The sequence below is a fragment of the Epinephelus fuscoguttatus genome, linkage group LG9 (assembly GCF_011397635.1).
Source record: "Epinephelus fuscoguttatus linkage group LG9, E.fuscoguttatus.final_Chr_v1".
NCBI classification, from domain to species: Eukaryota; Metazoa; Chordata; class Actinopteri; order Perciformes; family Serranidae; genus Epinephelus; species Epinephelus fuscoguttatus.
Genome location: NC_064760.1, coordinates 22,824,914 through 22,840,566, shown reverse-complemented (window position 1 = coordinate 22,840,566; position 15,653 = coordinate 22,824,914). Strand labels below are relative to the sequence as shown.

General features: G+C 40.5%; 1 protein-coding gene across 1 annotated transcript; it reads left to right on the top strand.

The window, feature by feature from the left end:
- Positions 1-1,368: 1,368 nt before the first annotated feature.
- On the top strand, positions 1,369-14,615 carry LOC125894408 (equilibrative nucleobase transporter 1-like). The gene is made up of 13 exons (XM_049585768.1): positions 1,369-1,426; positions 2,340-2,586; positions 3,806-3,935; positions 6,542-6,588; positions 6,710-6,786; positions 10,245-10,337; positions 10,427-10,566; positions 11,393-11,496; positions 11,606-11,749; positions 11,984-12,091; positions 13,014-13,200; positions 13,404-13,527; positions 13,654-14,615. The coding sequence occupies exons 2-13, from the start codon at positions 2,400-2,402 to the stop codon at positions 13,762-13,764; spliced, it is 1,452 nt and encodes a 483-aa protein (XP_049441725.1). The 5' UTR covers positions 1,369-1,426; positions 2,340-2,399; the 3' UTR covers positions 13,765-14,615.
- The last annotated feature ends 1,038 nt before the right edge of the window (positions 14,616-15,653 follow it).

Sequence of the window (15,653 nt, the reverse complement as noted above, 5' to 3'; positions counted from 1 at the left end):
GACTTGTCATGTCACTACAGACTACATCCTAGAAGGATGCTGGTGATCGGCACATCTGGGTCATGCTGCACTGTGTGTGTTATCATGTTCATACAGTGTGTTTCCATTAACATAACAACGTACAACATAGGCATTTCTAGCCCATTTTTAGAAATTGAAACCCAGCACCCCTAAAATTTGAGAGATCAATACCAACACATTATTATCATTACCAGTCCTCATTTTTGCTGCATTTAATCCTAGGTCACTGTTTATGTTGTTAGGTAGGAGTTAGCTGACATTTTTTCTAGCTAGGAAACGTTACAGGTGGTCAGTACCACTGTCCTCTGTTTTAATTGGAATGAGAGAAGCAAGCTGTTGTGTCATGTGCATGTGTTAATATCAAAGCCAAGGTGCTACTGACTAGCTAACTGACTGGATGCCCATTAACATTATAACTGCTATTGTGTGTGTGTGCAACATATCCCACTCTGCTTTTGCGTCCAAAGGCTGCCTGAAAGCAGCTGGCCTCAGGTTTGCTTTTTCCTCCAGTGCTGCTGTAGCGAACAGACGCACTGGGAACCGACAGGTGGTTCTTCCAGCCCTGGTGTTTTCATTGGTGTTCATCATAGCAACTGACTCGCAAGCCATTTTGCTTAACTCAACATTTGTTTATGGAGTTTCATATCTAGGCCCACAAATATTGATCCATATCTCATAATTATCAGACTCTGATCCTCTGTCTGCCCGTCCCTGTGTCCAAGACTTTGTTAAATCAAAAAAGTTAATGTTATTTCATTGTTCTTTATCATTTTTCTCATTTTAACATTAAGTGGTAACCACTGTATGTGAATGCATGAATGGGTCAGATCCATGCAGCATTGGATTTGAAATAAACGGTAATAAACTGGATCTTCTGTGCTGTGATTACCTGCTGTGAAACAACATGACCCTCATCCATTTAAAATATTCATTCCTCTGAGGTGATTTTGGTGAAAGCAATGCAAAAGTAGTGTATTAAGTAACTTATTACTAGGAGCGAGGACAGGAAGGATCACAAAATCGGGAAGTGGAAGAAGGCCCCCAATTTCCTCACCACGCTTTCCTTGTGAAAGTCACACAACCTTTTGGCTAAAACAATGTAGCCTGCATTCTCAGCATCCCCATCTGGAGTATGTCTCACAGCTTCAGTGGCAGCTTCACTGCAGTTTGGCTTGCCAGGCTGGTAGGGAGGGTTAGCCTCTTCAGCTACGAGCACTGCAAGAGGTGAGGGACTTTCTTCGCTGCACAGCAGAGAGATTGATGGAAAAAAAAAAAAAAAGGGAGGGAGGAGAGGGAGCGAACAGGTGAGAAGGGAGGAGCTGGCCTATATAAGGAAAGAGAATGGAGCAGGAGCAGAGAGGTGTGGTTTGTGAAGACATCTGGGGAGACCAACAGAGGCTGGACTGTGAGTATTACAGTTAAACAACTGCTATTTATTCATTTATTGTATCTTCACAGGGGGTTACTTTGTTTAAAAGTCATGTTTGCACATTTCAATTGATTTTCTTTGTTGTTACAAAGGAAGTTTTATGAAATACCAGTAGGTCAACTTTCTGTCATCCAATTCAGAAGCCAATCCAATGCAGAAGCTCATCATTTTTTGTAAGCGGACTGAACAAACAGCCTCAACACAAGCAGCATTTTTTGTGCACAGATGTTTTAGTTCATGTTTTGCCTGTTGAACTTTAAGGTTTTCCATTTAAGTCCTTTTTGATGTGTGATGCAGGTCAGGTTCCTTTCATGTGAAAAGGTAACTGCGTTAAAGGTGCAGGAGGGTCAACATGTAGTCACACACAATAGCAGTTATAATGTTAATGGGCATACTGTCAGTTAGCTAGTCAGTAGCACCTTGGCTTTAATATTAACACATGCACATGACACAACAGCTTGCTTCTCTCATTCCAATTCAAACAGAGGACAGTGGTACTGACCACCTGTAACGTTTCCTAGCTAGAAAAAACGTCAGCTAACTCCTACCTAACAACATAAACAGTGACCTAGGATTAAATGATTAAGAGCGCTCAGAAGCCAGTCGGGGAAAGGTGGGAGGGATGGGGTGGATCAAACCATATTTTTGTTGTTAAAATATTATGTTTCAACCCAGTACTGTATGGTTTTAACACTTTTCTAGCTTGTTAAAAAAGGACATACAGTAAAAATAATAATAATAAAAAAAAAATCTCTCAAATTTTAGGGGTGCTGGGATTCAATTTAGGGGTGCTTCAGCACCCCCAAAAATGGGCTAGAAACGCCTATGCATAGTCCTCTATAGATATATCAGGATTACATTTTTAATTCTCATTTCCTTTGATTGGCAGGTGCAGTGACAGGAGCCATCTCTGTGAATTGTCTGCCTGTGTTTGAGTGTGTTTGGGACCATGTCACGATTTGTAAACAGCTTGACTGTGCGACACGGTCTCACCTTTGTTACGGGTCTGTTTGAGTGTCTGGTTTTCACTGGAGCTGTGTTTGGATGGGCTTCACTTGTTTTTGTCCTGAAGATAGAGGGTTACTTCAGCTCTCTGTGCATCAACACAACCGGAGTCAATTCAACGCATGACTTAGGTCAGTTTTAATTACAACATGATGAATTTTAGGTCCCTCACCTTTCACCATATATATTTATATTATAGTATAACATTGTTCCTTTTGATTATGGCAGTAAAGGGCATTTTATGCTGATGATACTGTGCTTTATTCATCTGCTTCTACACTGGTAGAGTGTAATCTGTTTGCAGACAGCTTGTAACTCGATCCAGCGCTCACCTCTGGAGCTTGTACTTGTCTTAAATGGAGCTAAGAAAAATAATTGGAATTCTCTGGATGCTCCTATTTAAAGGAAATTGACTTCAATATTTGCACATTGGTTGATTCTGAAATTGACAGGATGTCCTCACAGAAGTAATTCAAGAGACCATCAAAATGAATGCCCTAGCCTCTTTGGACAAGCTCAAAGATTTGTCCATTTAATTTGATGTTGAGATCTGTTAATGTTTGATTGTATTATTATTATTGATATGTTGTAATTGATTATTGATAGTTGGTGTTTTCGTATTGTTTTATTTTAAAACACTGTATGTATGATCTAATTATTTATTGATCTATGATGTTTTCTTCTGTATATTTTATGTAATTTTAGAATTACTGTATGTATGATTTGTAACCAGTCTGTGTGTAATGCTTCATCAGTCTGGATCAAAATATTGATTCAGTGATCACTGATCCAATATTACTGATGCAAAGAGAAAACATTAATACATATTGTCATCTTTGAGATGTGCCCTTATTTTGAAATTCCCATGGCATGACTGTATCAACATTTCCACCCAGGCACATCTCTTTCTAAACATGCAAACAGTGCTTGCAGCTTAGCGCCACACAACCAATGGCAAGCAGCCAAGAAAAAGACAATGGGGATAATTATTAATACTGTCTCATATCGATCACAGACCCCTGAATTGAATCAAATTGATATCATGTAGTGACAGACTTTGTGATATTAGCATGTATTGTATTGTTGTCCATAGAGTCAAGATATTATTGCATTGTGATCAAACTTTTGTTTTGTACCCCTGGGAACCAGGGCACCATCGAAAATGAGACCTCAGTCTCAGTGGCTCTCCCTGATCCACACTGGTCAGCTGTTTTATTACAGGTGACAATAATGGTCCTGCATGAAGAGCTGTTTAATTGGTAACAACTCTGTAGGACTCTCTGTTCTTCAATGTTACGTTTGTGTTCTCAGCCCAGGTGTTTTCTCTCTTTTTGTTTTATGTGTCTACAGACTGCAGTGGACAAGATGAGCAGTTCTCTCTTGTTTTCACCATCACCTCTTGTATGTTCACTTTCCTGACGCTGCCCAATGGTTTCCTCTTTGACTGGTTTGGTACCACAGTGACTCGGCTTGTTGGAATGTGAGTCCAACAACACCTTAATTACCCAAGAGTTAAATGTCCATGGATTGAAAATATTACCATTTCTCATCAACACAATTACTAGGTAGAGAACTAAAAGCCCACCAGCTGAGTAGTTAGAAGGGATAACTTGACGAACATTGTTACATAAGGTAGCTAAGATCTCCAGACAGCAACAGACACATGAATGGAGATGCAGCGTAAATACCAAAGCCTGACACTTACTGTTTATGCAAGGCTCCACATTAGAAGCACATCAATTTGCCTCTAGTTTTCCTGGGGTCCTGCACATTGAAAGTACAGTGCAGACTTAGAAATAATTAGACAACTTAAGATATAATAACAATTGGCATGCTAGACATATACCGGAATGAAAGATATGAAAAAGGATGAAGAAGTCATTGACATAGCAGACCAATTAAACATAACAACAGAGAGAGGAAGACACTTAAAATACATACAAATAGCACTATGTTCCTATCTTGCTATTTGGCAAGATATTTGTTTGTAATTTTTTTAGAAGTTATTTTATCATTGATGGTAGATATGACATCATTGGGCAGAAAATTCCAGAATGCTGTTGACTTGTATATGAAGGTAGATTTATGAAAATTTGTTATTGGTGCCAGGAGCATTATATGACCAAAGGCTGCGCCTCTTGTGCTGTAACCATGCTCAGAGGCCATGTGTATCTGGTAAGCCAATCTGAACAGGTTCGTGGTAGAAATGATGCTCTGCAGTACAAAAGAAAACATAAAGAAACTTTCTTTTCAACCATCAGCCAAGCTAGATATGCATGCATTTAACTGACACGTGTCCTGTATGAGCAGCCTAGTGCCAGAGGAGCAGATTTAGAATTGATTCGATTACTGAGGGACTGACGAAAGCAGAACATTTCCTAGTCATACTGATTCCTCTCCCCAGTTCTATGAAAATATTGTTTATATTTTTAGACCAGGATCATGAGCTGTCCAAGTTATGCCCCAGAAGTTTTACTGTGTTAACTTGTTTCAGTATTTGTGGAACCAGCTACCAGTTAGTTGAGGGTTGTTGGCTAACATCATCTGTATCATATCACATAGACTTTGTCTGGGGAAATATTTGCATATTTAAACTTACTGCTTGCTTGGATATAGCGGCACTGTACAGGGTGGTGTCGTTTTTTTACACACAACAGCAACTCATTAGTAAAGATGAAGTGTAACAAAGGCCCTAAATGACTGCCTTGTAGTACTCCAGTCTGTGACATCCCAGTTTGAATAGCTGCCATTAAAGACTCTCTGTTTCTTCCTGAGAGATAATGATTGAACTACGAGATTGTATTTGGAGTGAAACCATTACACTGCTAATAAGCAAGGTATGATCATTTACATCGAAAGCCGTGCTGAAATCCTACATGATTGCGGCCACTAATTTCTTCTTATCCATGCTTATGAGCCACTCATTGGTCATAAGTGCAGTGCCCGTTTAATGTTCTTTTCTGTATGCGTGCTGAAAGATGGACAGTAGATTGTTGCTTAAATACTTTCTTTTTTTTGTAATTAATATGCTTAATAATGGTAAAATACTTATAGGATGTACGTTATATTGTTTTTCTCTTACGGACGTGAAATGTTTTTGGCTTCCTTTCAAGCAATTGGATGTACCCCACTAGTTAGGCACTGACTGAAAATATGACATATTGATATGGTGGCACATTTGGCTACAAGTTTAATAATTTTACTGTGCAGGTTGTTTCAGCCAGGGGTAGTGGAGTCTGTTTGTGATATGAGTAACTTCATAACAATTTCTCTGTCAATCTGACTGAATTCAAAGAGACACTTCTTATCCCTCATAATCCAATTCTATTTAAACGTAAGTGAGTTTGTCGTAAGTGCTAATATCGTAGGCAACTGGACATGCTTGCGTTTCTTGAAGACGTTTTGCCTCTCATCCAAGAAGCGTCTTCAGTTCTAAATGACTGGTACGAAGTTGCAGGCTATAATCCCTGTGTGGGTGGAAACCCTTGCAGAGTCGTTTGTCTAAATCCACAATAACAAACAGGAACAGAGAACAAATGTTTCCATTAAAGGGAAATTTCGGTTTATTTCAACCTGAAATAAAAAAATAATAGTTAGCATGTTAGCCATTAGCCTAGATACAGCCGGGGCGCATAGTAGCGTCAGACCTGTTAAAACGTAAGTGAACGGGCATCCTTTCAAGTGCAAAGTTAGTCCACTAAACAAGCTTTTTTTTCTACAAAGACCGCCTCATATCGTTAGGATAAATGTCAGAGAACATATAGAAAATGACATGTAAACGTGTTGTCTTACCTTACCGGTGTGGCGCCATGTTTGTTTACCATTTAGCTCTGCTTTCCAAAGCTATGCTATCTATTATTTTTATGTCACTAGTCACTTGAAACAAATTTAGAATGATAGGAGACAGGTTGAAATAAACCGAAATTTCCCTTTAAGAGGGTGGAGGGAAAACAAAAGGCAAATCGTTGCAAGTGAAGATGAGGGTACGTCCTGAAAAGGGAAGTCAAACCAAAGTTCTTCAGACAGCAGCAGAAGCTGCATTTAAAAGTTTGACATGAAAACTCTGGAATTTCTTTTTTCTACCAGATTTCTTTACACAGCAGGGACCCTGATGGTGGCCTTCTCAACTGCAGGTGAAAAACATTTCTCCCTCTCTTTGTTTTGTGCTTTCTTGGGAACCTTATTGTCTAAAGGAATCCTGACAAGAGCTAACAGTGACTCACTTGTTAATGCGCATTTTTTTTACCCCATCAGCTTTGTCCAACCTGATGTTCCCAGCCCTCTCCCTCATCGCAGCAGGTGGCGTCATTTTTCTAATCACCAACATGCAGGTACTGAAGCAGATCTAAAAGCTTATTGTCAATTCTGTTGAATCTGATTTTTTTTTAAATTATTCAGTCGATTGATCTATGAAATGTCAGAAAATTGCAAAAGTCAGCAAATTCAAATTATTTTTTTAAATCAAATTAAGAGTACAAAACCCCAAATTGTTCAATTTACCATGAGAAAAACCACAGAAAAGCAGCAAATCCGTAAACTTTGAATCATGTCCTATCATACTGTCAAATTTGATATTTTCTAGCTGATGATCGAGAACCACTATTTCATTGGACCTGCAAGATCCCAATCCCAATGCAGTCCTCTAGTTTTGTGTTCATGATCATTCTGTTCACTAGATATAAAAGACAGAGTCTCTCCTTAAAGGGCCAGTGTGTAATATTTAGCATGGTTTATTGTCAAATCTGAATCTGAATCTGAATATTCTACCCATTAATATGTTTATATAAGTGTATAATCGCTATAAAATAAAATTCGTTTGGTTTTCGTAGCCTTATAATTATGCTTTCATATATATATGTATATATATACAGTACAGGCCAAAAGTTTGGACACACCTTCTCATTCAATGCGTTTTCTTTATTTTCATGACTATTTACATTGTAGATTCTCACTGAAGGCATCAAAACTATGAATGAACACATGTGGAGTTATGTACTTAACAAAAAAAGGTGAAATAACTGAAAACATGTTTTATATTCTAGTTTCTTCAAAATAGCCACCCTTTGCTCTGATTACTGCTTTGCACACTCTTGGCATTCTCTCCATGAGCTTCAAGAGGTAGTCACCTGAAATGGTTTTCCAACAGTCTTGAAGGAGTTCCCAGAGGTGTTTAGCACTTGTTGGCCCCTTTGCCTTCACTCTGCGGTCCAGCTCACCCCAAACCATCTCGATTGGGTTCAGGTCCGGTGACTGTGGAGGCCAGGTCATCTGCCGCAGCACTCCATCACTCTCCTTCTTGGTCAAATAGCCCTTACACAGCCTGGAGGTGTGTTTGGGGTCATTGTCCTGTTGAAAAATAAATGATCGTCCAACTAAACGCAAACCGGATGCAGGATGCTGTGGTAGCCATGCTGGTTCAGTGTGCCTTCAATTTTGAATAAATCACCAACAGTGTCACCAGCAAAACACCCCCACACCATCACACCTCCTCCTCCATGTTTCACAGTGGGAACCAGGCATGTGGAATCCATCCGTTCACCTTTTCTGCGTCTCACAAAGAGACGGCAGTTGGAACCAAAGATCTCAAATTTGGACTCATCAGACCAAAGCACAGATTTCCACTGGTCTAATGTCCATTCCTTGTGTTTCTTGGCCTAAACAAATCTCTTCTGCTTGTTGCCTCTCCTTAGCAGTGGTTTCCTAGCAGCTATTTGACCATGAAGGCCTGATTCGCACAGTCTCCTCTTAACAGTTGTTCTAGAGATGGGTCTGCTGCTAGAACTCTGTGTGGCATTCATCTGGTCTCTGATCTGAGCTGCTGTTAACTTGCGATTTCTGAGGCTGGTGACTCGGATGAACTTATCCTCAGAAGCAGAGGTGACTCTTGGTCTTCCTTTCCTGGGTCGGTCCTCATGTGTGCCAGTTTCGTTGTAGCGCTTGATGGTTTTTGCGTCTCCACTTGGGGACACATTTAAAGTTTTTGCAATTTTCCGGACTGACTGACCTTCATTTCTTAAAGTAATGATGGCCACTCGTTTTTCTTTAGTTAGCTGATTGGTTCTTGCCATAATATGAATTTTAACAGTTGTCCAATAGGGCTGTCGGCTGTGTATTAACCTGACTTCTGCACAACACAACTGATGGTCCCAACCCCATTGATAAAGCAAGAAATTCCACTAATTAAACTGATAAGGCACACCTGTGAAGTGGAAACCATTTCAGGTGACTACCTCTTGAAGCTCATGGAGAGAATGCCAAGAGTGTGCAAAGCAGTAATCAGAGCAAAGGGTGGCTATTTTGAAGAAACTAGAATATAAAACATGTTTTCAGTTATTTCACCTTTTTTGTTAAGTACATAACTCCACATGTGTTCATTCATAGTTTTGATGCCTTCAGTGAGAATCTACAATGTAAATAGTCATGAAAATAAAGAAAACGCATTGAATGAGAAGGTGTGTCCAAACTTTTGGCCTGTACTGTATATATATATATATATATATATATATACATATGTATTGCAAGGGCCTTGCTTTAGAGAGGTCGCCATCTTGCGCCGCCATGTATATACGGCAGACCGAGCAGACAATCCAGCCAGCCAGAGAACGCGTTTCGAATGTATAAATAAACCAACGAAGACAGCGGAAGGAAGGAAGAAGGAGGAGGAAACAGCAGAGAGTGTTAGTAGTTTGTCAATAGAGAGTAGTGAAAGGTTTTTTTAGTTATAAAGTTTGCGAATGGACCACACTTACCACGCGACAGGAGAGAATGAACCCGAACCGTCATCTGCGAGGAAAAGAAGACGCAGCTTCACTCCTTGTGATGCACTCTCTGCGGCGCTTTCCCTCCTGATGATATATCTCCCCAGCGATGGTAGCAGTAGCACTGAATCCCATTCTGTGCAGCAAAATGTGAGCGGAGGATTCAGCCTCTCTTCTCGCCCGCTCAGCCTCCAACACATGGAGTTCCTCATCTGTATGCTCCGGCTAAAACAGTTATGGCTCTGGGTCTGTGTCTGCTACAAGAAACTCTTCAAAATTGCGTTCAGAGTCGTCCATTGCAGCTACTATAGTCCGGAGATATCGCTAGGCTAAATAAACAGCTGAGCTCTGTTTACAGGCTACGCTGTCAGTCAGTGTGCGGGCTGCAGATTGGTGGAGCAGAGAGGGGAGGGGGTGCCCGCTAGGTATTGTAAACGAGCATGTGTGTATGGAGTGTGTGTGTTACGCTAGAAGAGTCAGAGTTTGGGACGGAGTCTTTTACCCCATGGGGTGTTACCGGAGTTTTTGGAGTGCTTAAATAAACTGGCCTTTTTCCCGAATGCTACTCTGGTCTCCTGCTCGTGAGGGATTCATTACAATATTGTAACATGGTTTAGATTTCTAAATAAACATTCACTTCGTTGCTAGATAGACCTACTGCTGAAAAACTTGTGTCTGCGCAAGGCTTTTTGTCCCTACGAGGCCACCGTCATTTACCCGATGGGAAGGGTGTGCGAGTGAGCCCTGCAATCTAGAATTTGACCACTGATGTCACTGTTTTCAACAGTTTTCAACCCATTTTACACACAGGCCCTTTAATGCACTTTTGTTGGCTGCAGGGCTTTTCTCAGACTGAGCTTATTGCGGAGAAAAAGAGACAAAACACTCTCTGGGGAACTGTCCAAAACCACATCCTTGTGTTTAAACAGGCAATTCAGCTCAGCAAGAACAATTATTACATTAAATGACGGGAAAGCAGAGGCAAAAAAAGGGAAAAAACAATTCTATCAGTTTAAGTTTCTCTCCTAAAGGTAGGAAACCTGTTCGGCTCACATCGCTCCACCATCATCACCCTCTACAACGGAGCCATCGACTCTTCAGCGGCACTCTTTCTTGTCATCAAGGTGAGAAACATTCACACACTGCTGTCATATATGCAATATGTTTATACTACCTCATGTCTCAATGATGATCTTGTTGTCTTCTCCTGCAGCTGCTACATGAGGCTGGAGTTTCTCTCCTCCCCTCCTTCCTCTTCCTGTCTGCCTGCAGCATCTTTCACCTGCTCAGGACTTTCTTTCTGCTGCCCAGAGGCCACATTCCCTACCCGCTGCCTGATGACTACACATACGGGTACATATCCACAACAAACCACACACATCAACATTTCTCACCTGCTGTGAGGTTACATCAAGATCAAAAATTGAATTTCAAAAACAAAAATATAAGTAAATTACCTTTGATTGTGCCTTGTGAACCCAAACACATGAGTAAGATAAGGAAAGAGGATTTATCAGAAAGGTGGTGAGGAATGCAAGTGAAATGAGCAGGGAGGTGGCTGGCTGAGGCAGAGGGCAAGAGGTGGGTGAAGTATGGCTGCACTGGCTGGAGCTGGATGAATGAGGGAGAATGGCCAGAGGTAGCAGGTGGTAAGTGAGTTGAAGAGCAGGCAAGCAGGCAGACAGCAAGGTGATGATCCTGGAGCCCAGGAAAGAAAGACAGCTATTAGTCTGGAATATAACACGAGGAAACAATCACTAGAGAGGCCAGAAATGTTTCCTACCACTGTGACTGAAAGAAAGATCTGGCGAATAGTGGGTGAAGAGGTGGAGTAGATGTACTGCAGGATGAAGAGGCAGGTGTGTATAATCAGCATGGGGCAAGGAGCAGCATGGAAGGAGGAGGAGCTTTCCTCATCCATAAAAATTTGGTTAATGATATATTCACTTGCAAAATTTGAAAAGCAAACAAATAAGTGATGACATTTGATGACAACACAGTTAATCCTCCCATCGCAGTTTGTCACATCATTGTGCCACTTGGAAACATCCTCCATATCCTGCTATGTGATTGTGAATTATGACCTGAAAATCTCATATGTGAAGTAGATCATTATCAAGAAACTCCCACAATGCCTTCAGTCTGTTGCTAACCCACTGTGACCTTTGCCTTTTGTCAGGATAACCTGTGGTACATCAAGGACTCTGAGCTTAGAGCACATAACAGCGGATGGTAACGCACAGACGACGACAGAGGGAGTTGAGGACGTCCCTGTGAAACAAGGTTTGTTCTCTTTGCTGTGGCATGGTAAGATATGACAAAATAAAGAAATCATATGTTTATTGTTCTTAATTTTTCTTCTGTCCTTTTCATTCATCTATCTCTGTGTCAGAGAAGAGTTTCCGTGAGTGTTTGATGTCCAGGTTTTTTGTGTGGCATGTGGTTTGGTTGTCGGTGATGCTGCTCAGACATTACCTCTTCATCGGCACCCTCAACCCGATGCTGCAGCGGCTGACGGGGGGAGAGCCCTCACTGGGTAAACACACACACACACACACACACACACACACACACACATTGCATCATGTTAGGAGAGAGTGTGTGCAAACCTCTCATATTATGTCAATACAACAATGCTCACAATATCAGCAAGAAGCTGCTGTATATGATGATAGAAAGTACTTTCATCTCATATTCTGGCAGACTTGTTGAACTGTTGTTTGACTCCTTAGTCTGTGACCATCTTGTCTTTGCTTGTGTGTCCCTGCAGTGAGCCAGTACAGCAATGCCTTTGCTATAACGCAGCTGTGTGGCGTGCTGTGTGCTCCCTGGAACGGCCTCATCATGGACAGACACAAGGGCAAACCTCGTGCTGAAGGTAACATTCTAATGAGGGCAAGTAATGAACCCAACAGGCTGCAGCCATGGCAGACCTACTATCAGTGTGTCTCTGGTGTGCTTTCAGGGGCCCAGCATGTCAGTGGGCTGTTGCATGTCTAAAAAGAAAATAAATATTAACTGGAAAAAGTTTGGAAGAAATCCAAAAGTGCTAAATGGCACCCTCATGCTCCTTTCAATGATTATACAAAACAAAGGCACATAAGAAAACAAATATATGATGGGTATAATTATTTTTGTTTGGGACCAAATGCCAAAAGTACTCAGTGCCAAAAAAGGTTACTTTATGAGAGGTTTACAAGTTATAAGTATGTTATGAAAAATCTTTGTAGCTATAACATCAGACCTAATGACTCATTATTGCAGTGGGGTAACCCTTTAATGAAGGATTTAACATTGTTTCAATTACTGCAGATCTGATGGTTAATTGTAAAGTGAGAAACTCATCGCACATTTGTTCTATCATTAAGCCATTCCACTTGCAGGTGATGAAAAATAAACCACAGCCCAAGAGAAATTTCAAAGCTCGGCTCAAATTTCATCTTTAGTGATAGCTTATTACTGACCAATAAAGCTTTAATAAATGGCTTATTTACTGTTAAAAACTATTTGTAAAATATGCCTTTTTTAGAAAATAGTGCAAAAATGTCTAATACAGTACACTTTGAATAAAAAGAAAATAAAATAAATGTATGTTAAATGTGATGATAGATATTAGTAAATATAAATAAATTACCCAGGTAGCCATTGAGATCTTAACTCAAGCATTCAGTATAATAATAAAAGCCTACAAACAGTGCAGTGAATAGATGCTGTTGAGTGCTCTGATCTATCTGTGTGGACCTGTCATCACTGTCTCTCTCTAGAGAACAAGTGTGTTTAATTTGTGTGTGTGTTTGTAGGAGAGAGTGAACAGGAAGCAGACCTGCGGGCCTCGGTGCTTTCTCTCTTCCTGACAGCACTGCAAGGTGTGGTGTTCTCAGTTTGTGCCACCATCCCAAACCTGCCACTTCAGTACTTCACCTTTGTCATGCAGGTAATCAACCGCTCCTTCGTCTTCGGTGGCAACGCAGCCTTCGTCAGTGTGGCGTGAGTATCAAACACACAAACACACACATGCACACACGTCACACACGTGAACTGAAAGCTTTTCTCGTTCCATTCATAGTACATGTACATACAGAAACACCGTACCTTCCTTTCTTTTCAACGATTTCTATCATTTTCACCACTTCCTTTGCTTTGCCATGTCATCACTTTGTGTGTGTGTGTGTGTGTGTGTGTGTGTGTAGTTTCCCGTCGTGCCACTTTGGGAAGGTGTATGGTCTGATCATGGCTCTGTCTGGAGTGTTTGCTCTGCTGCAGTACGGCTGCTTTGCCCTGGTGAATGGGCCTCTGGATGGAGACCCTCTATATGTGAGTATATGACATACTGTGTAACTGATACAACTGTACATCTCACTCTTGTCCTTCTCACTTTATCACATTCTTTTTCAATGAACTCACTTCCGCTTCCTCCTCTTTCTCTTAATATGTCTGCAGGTTAACATCAGTCTGACGCTGCTCATCCTGCTCGCCTTCATCCATCCCATTTCTGTCTACCTGCACTGTCGAAGTCTCGCCTCCCAACGAGCCATCAGTGCCTCCTCTTAAAGTCCGTCAAATGAGACTCACACTTAAAATGTCCTTAAAATCACCAATGACACTGTTACTTCTTTAGCTTGATTGAATGATTAACTGTGCTCGTGTGGCTTTGTTGTATTGCCTTTTACAGTGATTCTCGACTTACAGCCAAATCCAGCCCTCGATAGAAAATCCCAATGACAGCAAGTTGATTCACACTACGAATTTTCTTTGTACTTTAAATGTAATTAAGGTGTCAGAATGCATAGAAAACATCAAAATAGAGCTTGTTTATAAAAAAGTTCCAGTGAAGGATCCCTCAGACCTCCTTACTGTTTGCTGTTCTCAAATCCTAGAAATGCCCCCACGTACATCTGATTTGCGCTCAGACTCAATTTGCATCTTGGCAAAGATGAGCAAGGACAGAAAACATTGATGTCAAAAAAATTTGTTTACTAACTGGCCCCTGACCTCCTGTCATTTTGCAAAAGTGGCCCCTGGGCAAAGTAACTTGAGTATCCCTGGCCTATAGCATTGTGGACTTCGACAAACTGAATGTATTCATATAAATATTTATATTGCTGTAGTTCTTTACACACACACACACACACACACACACACACACACACACACAGATATACATATATAGAATGTATCTTTTGATATGAACTATAGTAGTGTAGTAAAGGGAATTATTACTTTTTATCATTTGCTTTTCCCAAATAAATGTTTCCGTTTTAAATTACTGCGTTAAACATGATGTACTTGCAGGTAACTGCTGTTTCAGATGGTACAGAAAATGCAATTCTGATGTGGTGAGAGGATATTTTTGAAAAGACTGTCAATAAACTATATATTGAAACATTAAAATTATACTTAAAGGCTTGATCATGAATTCTCTGTTGTTTTTATTCTGCTGCACACGGTGTAATTGTCAAAATATTAAAAGGTATAGTAGTCCAAGTTCTAGATAAGGAGGGTTTCATGTAGATATTTAATATGTATAGGCAGTATGCCTAAATTGTTGCTTTTCCCCAGAAGTTGTGTTTTGTTGTCACCAAAAACCTGCGCTCAATGTCTTCATAATCGGTTGGCTTCCTCCAACACTGCGCTGAAGTAGCCTACACGAGTTACTTAATCAAAATACTAAAAGTAAATTCAGGAAACAAAGAATGTCAAACTTTATGATAGCCTACTTCCCTCATGTTAAGAAAGACATCCAAGTAGGCTATTTCTTATAATGTTATATACGCTATTGTGTTTAATGACGGTGTTAAGTGTCTTATTTTGACAGACAGTGATGCATTACTCTTCAAGGAAACGCAATACTGATTAAACCCACCCTATCACTGCCTTTCTAGATGCTACTTTTTGGCTGTTACACAGCCATCCTCTCTGATCCTCTGCTGCCCAAGACTGTGACTGCCCTCGGGTATAAACAGGCTCCCAGGACTCCAGCGGGTCACTGCCTGAACTTACTCACTCACTGCAGCTGTCACCCACTAGTGTGCACGTTTTAAGACTCAAATTATAAACTTGAACATCACAGAAATATTTCCATGTCATTCTGTGAATGACATGGAATGAATGTGAGTGTGTGTTTATGGAAAACAGTTGAATTTATGGATGTGTGAAGCTTTTATGGACAGTCATTTTTAGCCTTTTCTGAACAGTTGTGCAATACTTGTACAATGTTTAACACTCAGATCAACAGGAAGGCAAGCCAAGCATTAAAAGAGGCAGCATTTTTCACCAACTGAGGGTCTTCCTCAGGGCTTTCAAATTCGAGTTACATAAGACACCTAGAAAAAATACATTTAAATATATTATACACCTATCTTAACCCACAGGCTATGTGAAAAATGGCAAAGCTTAAGCAATGACAAATAGCATAAAACATGTGAAGTCTATATCCTCAT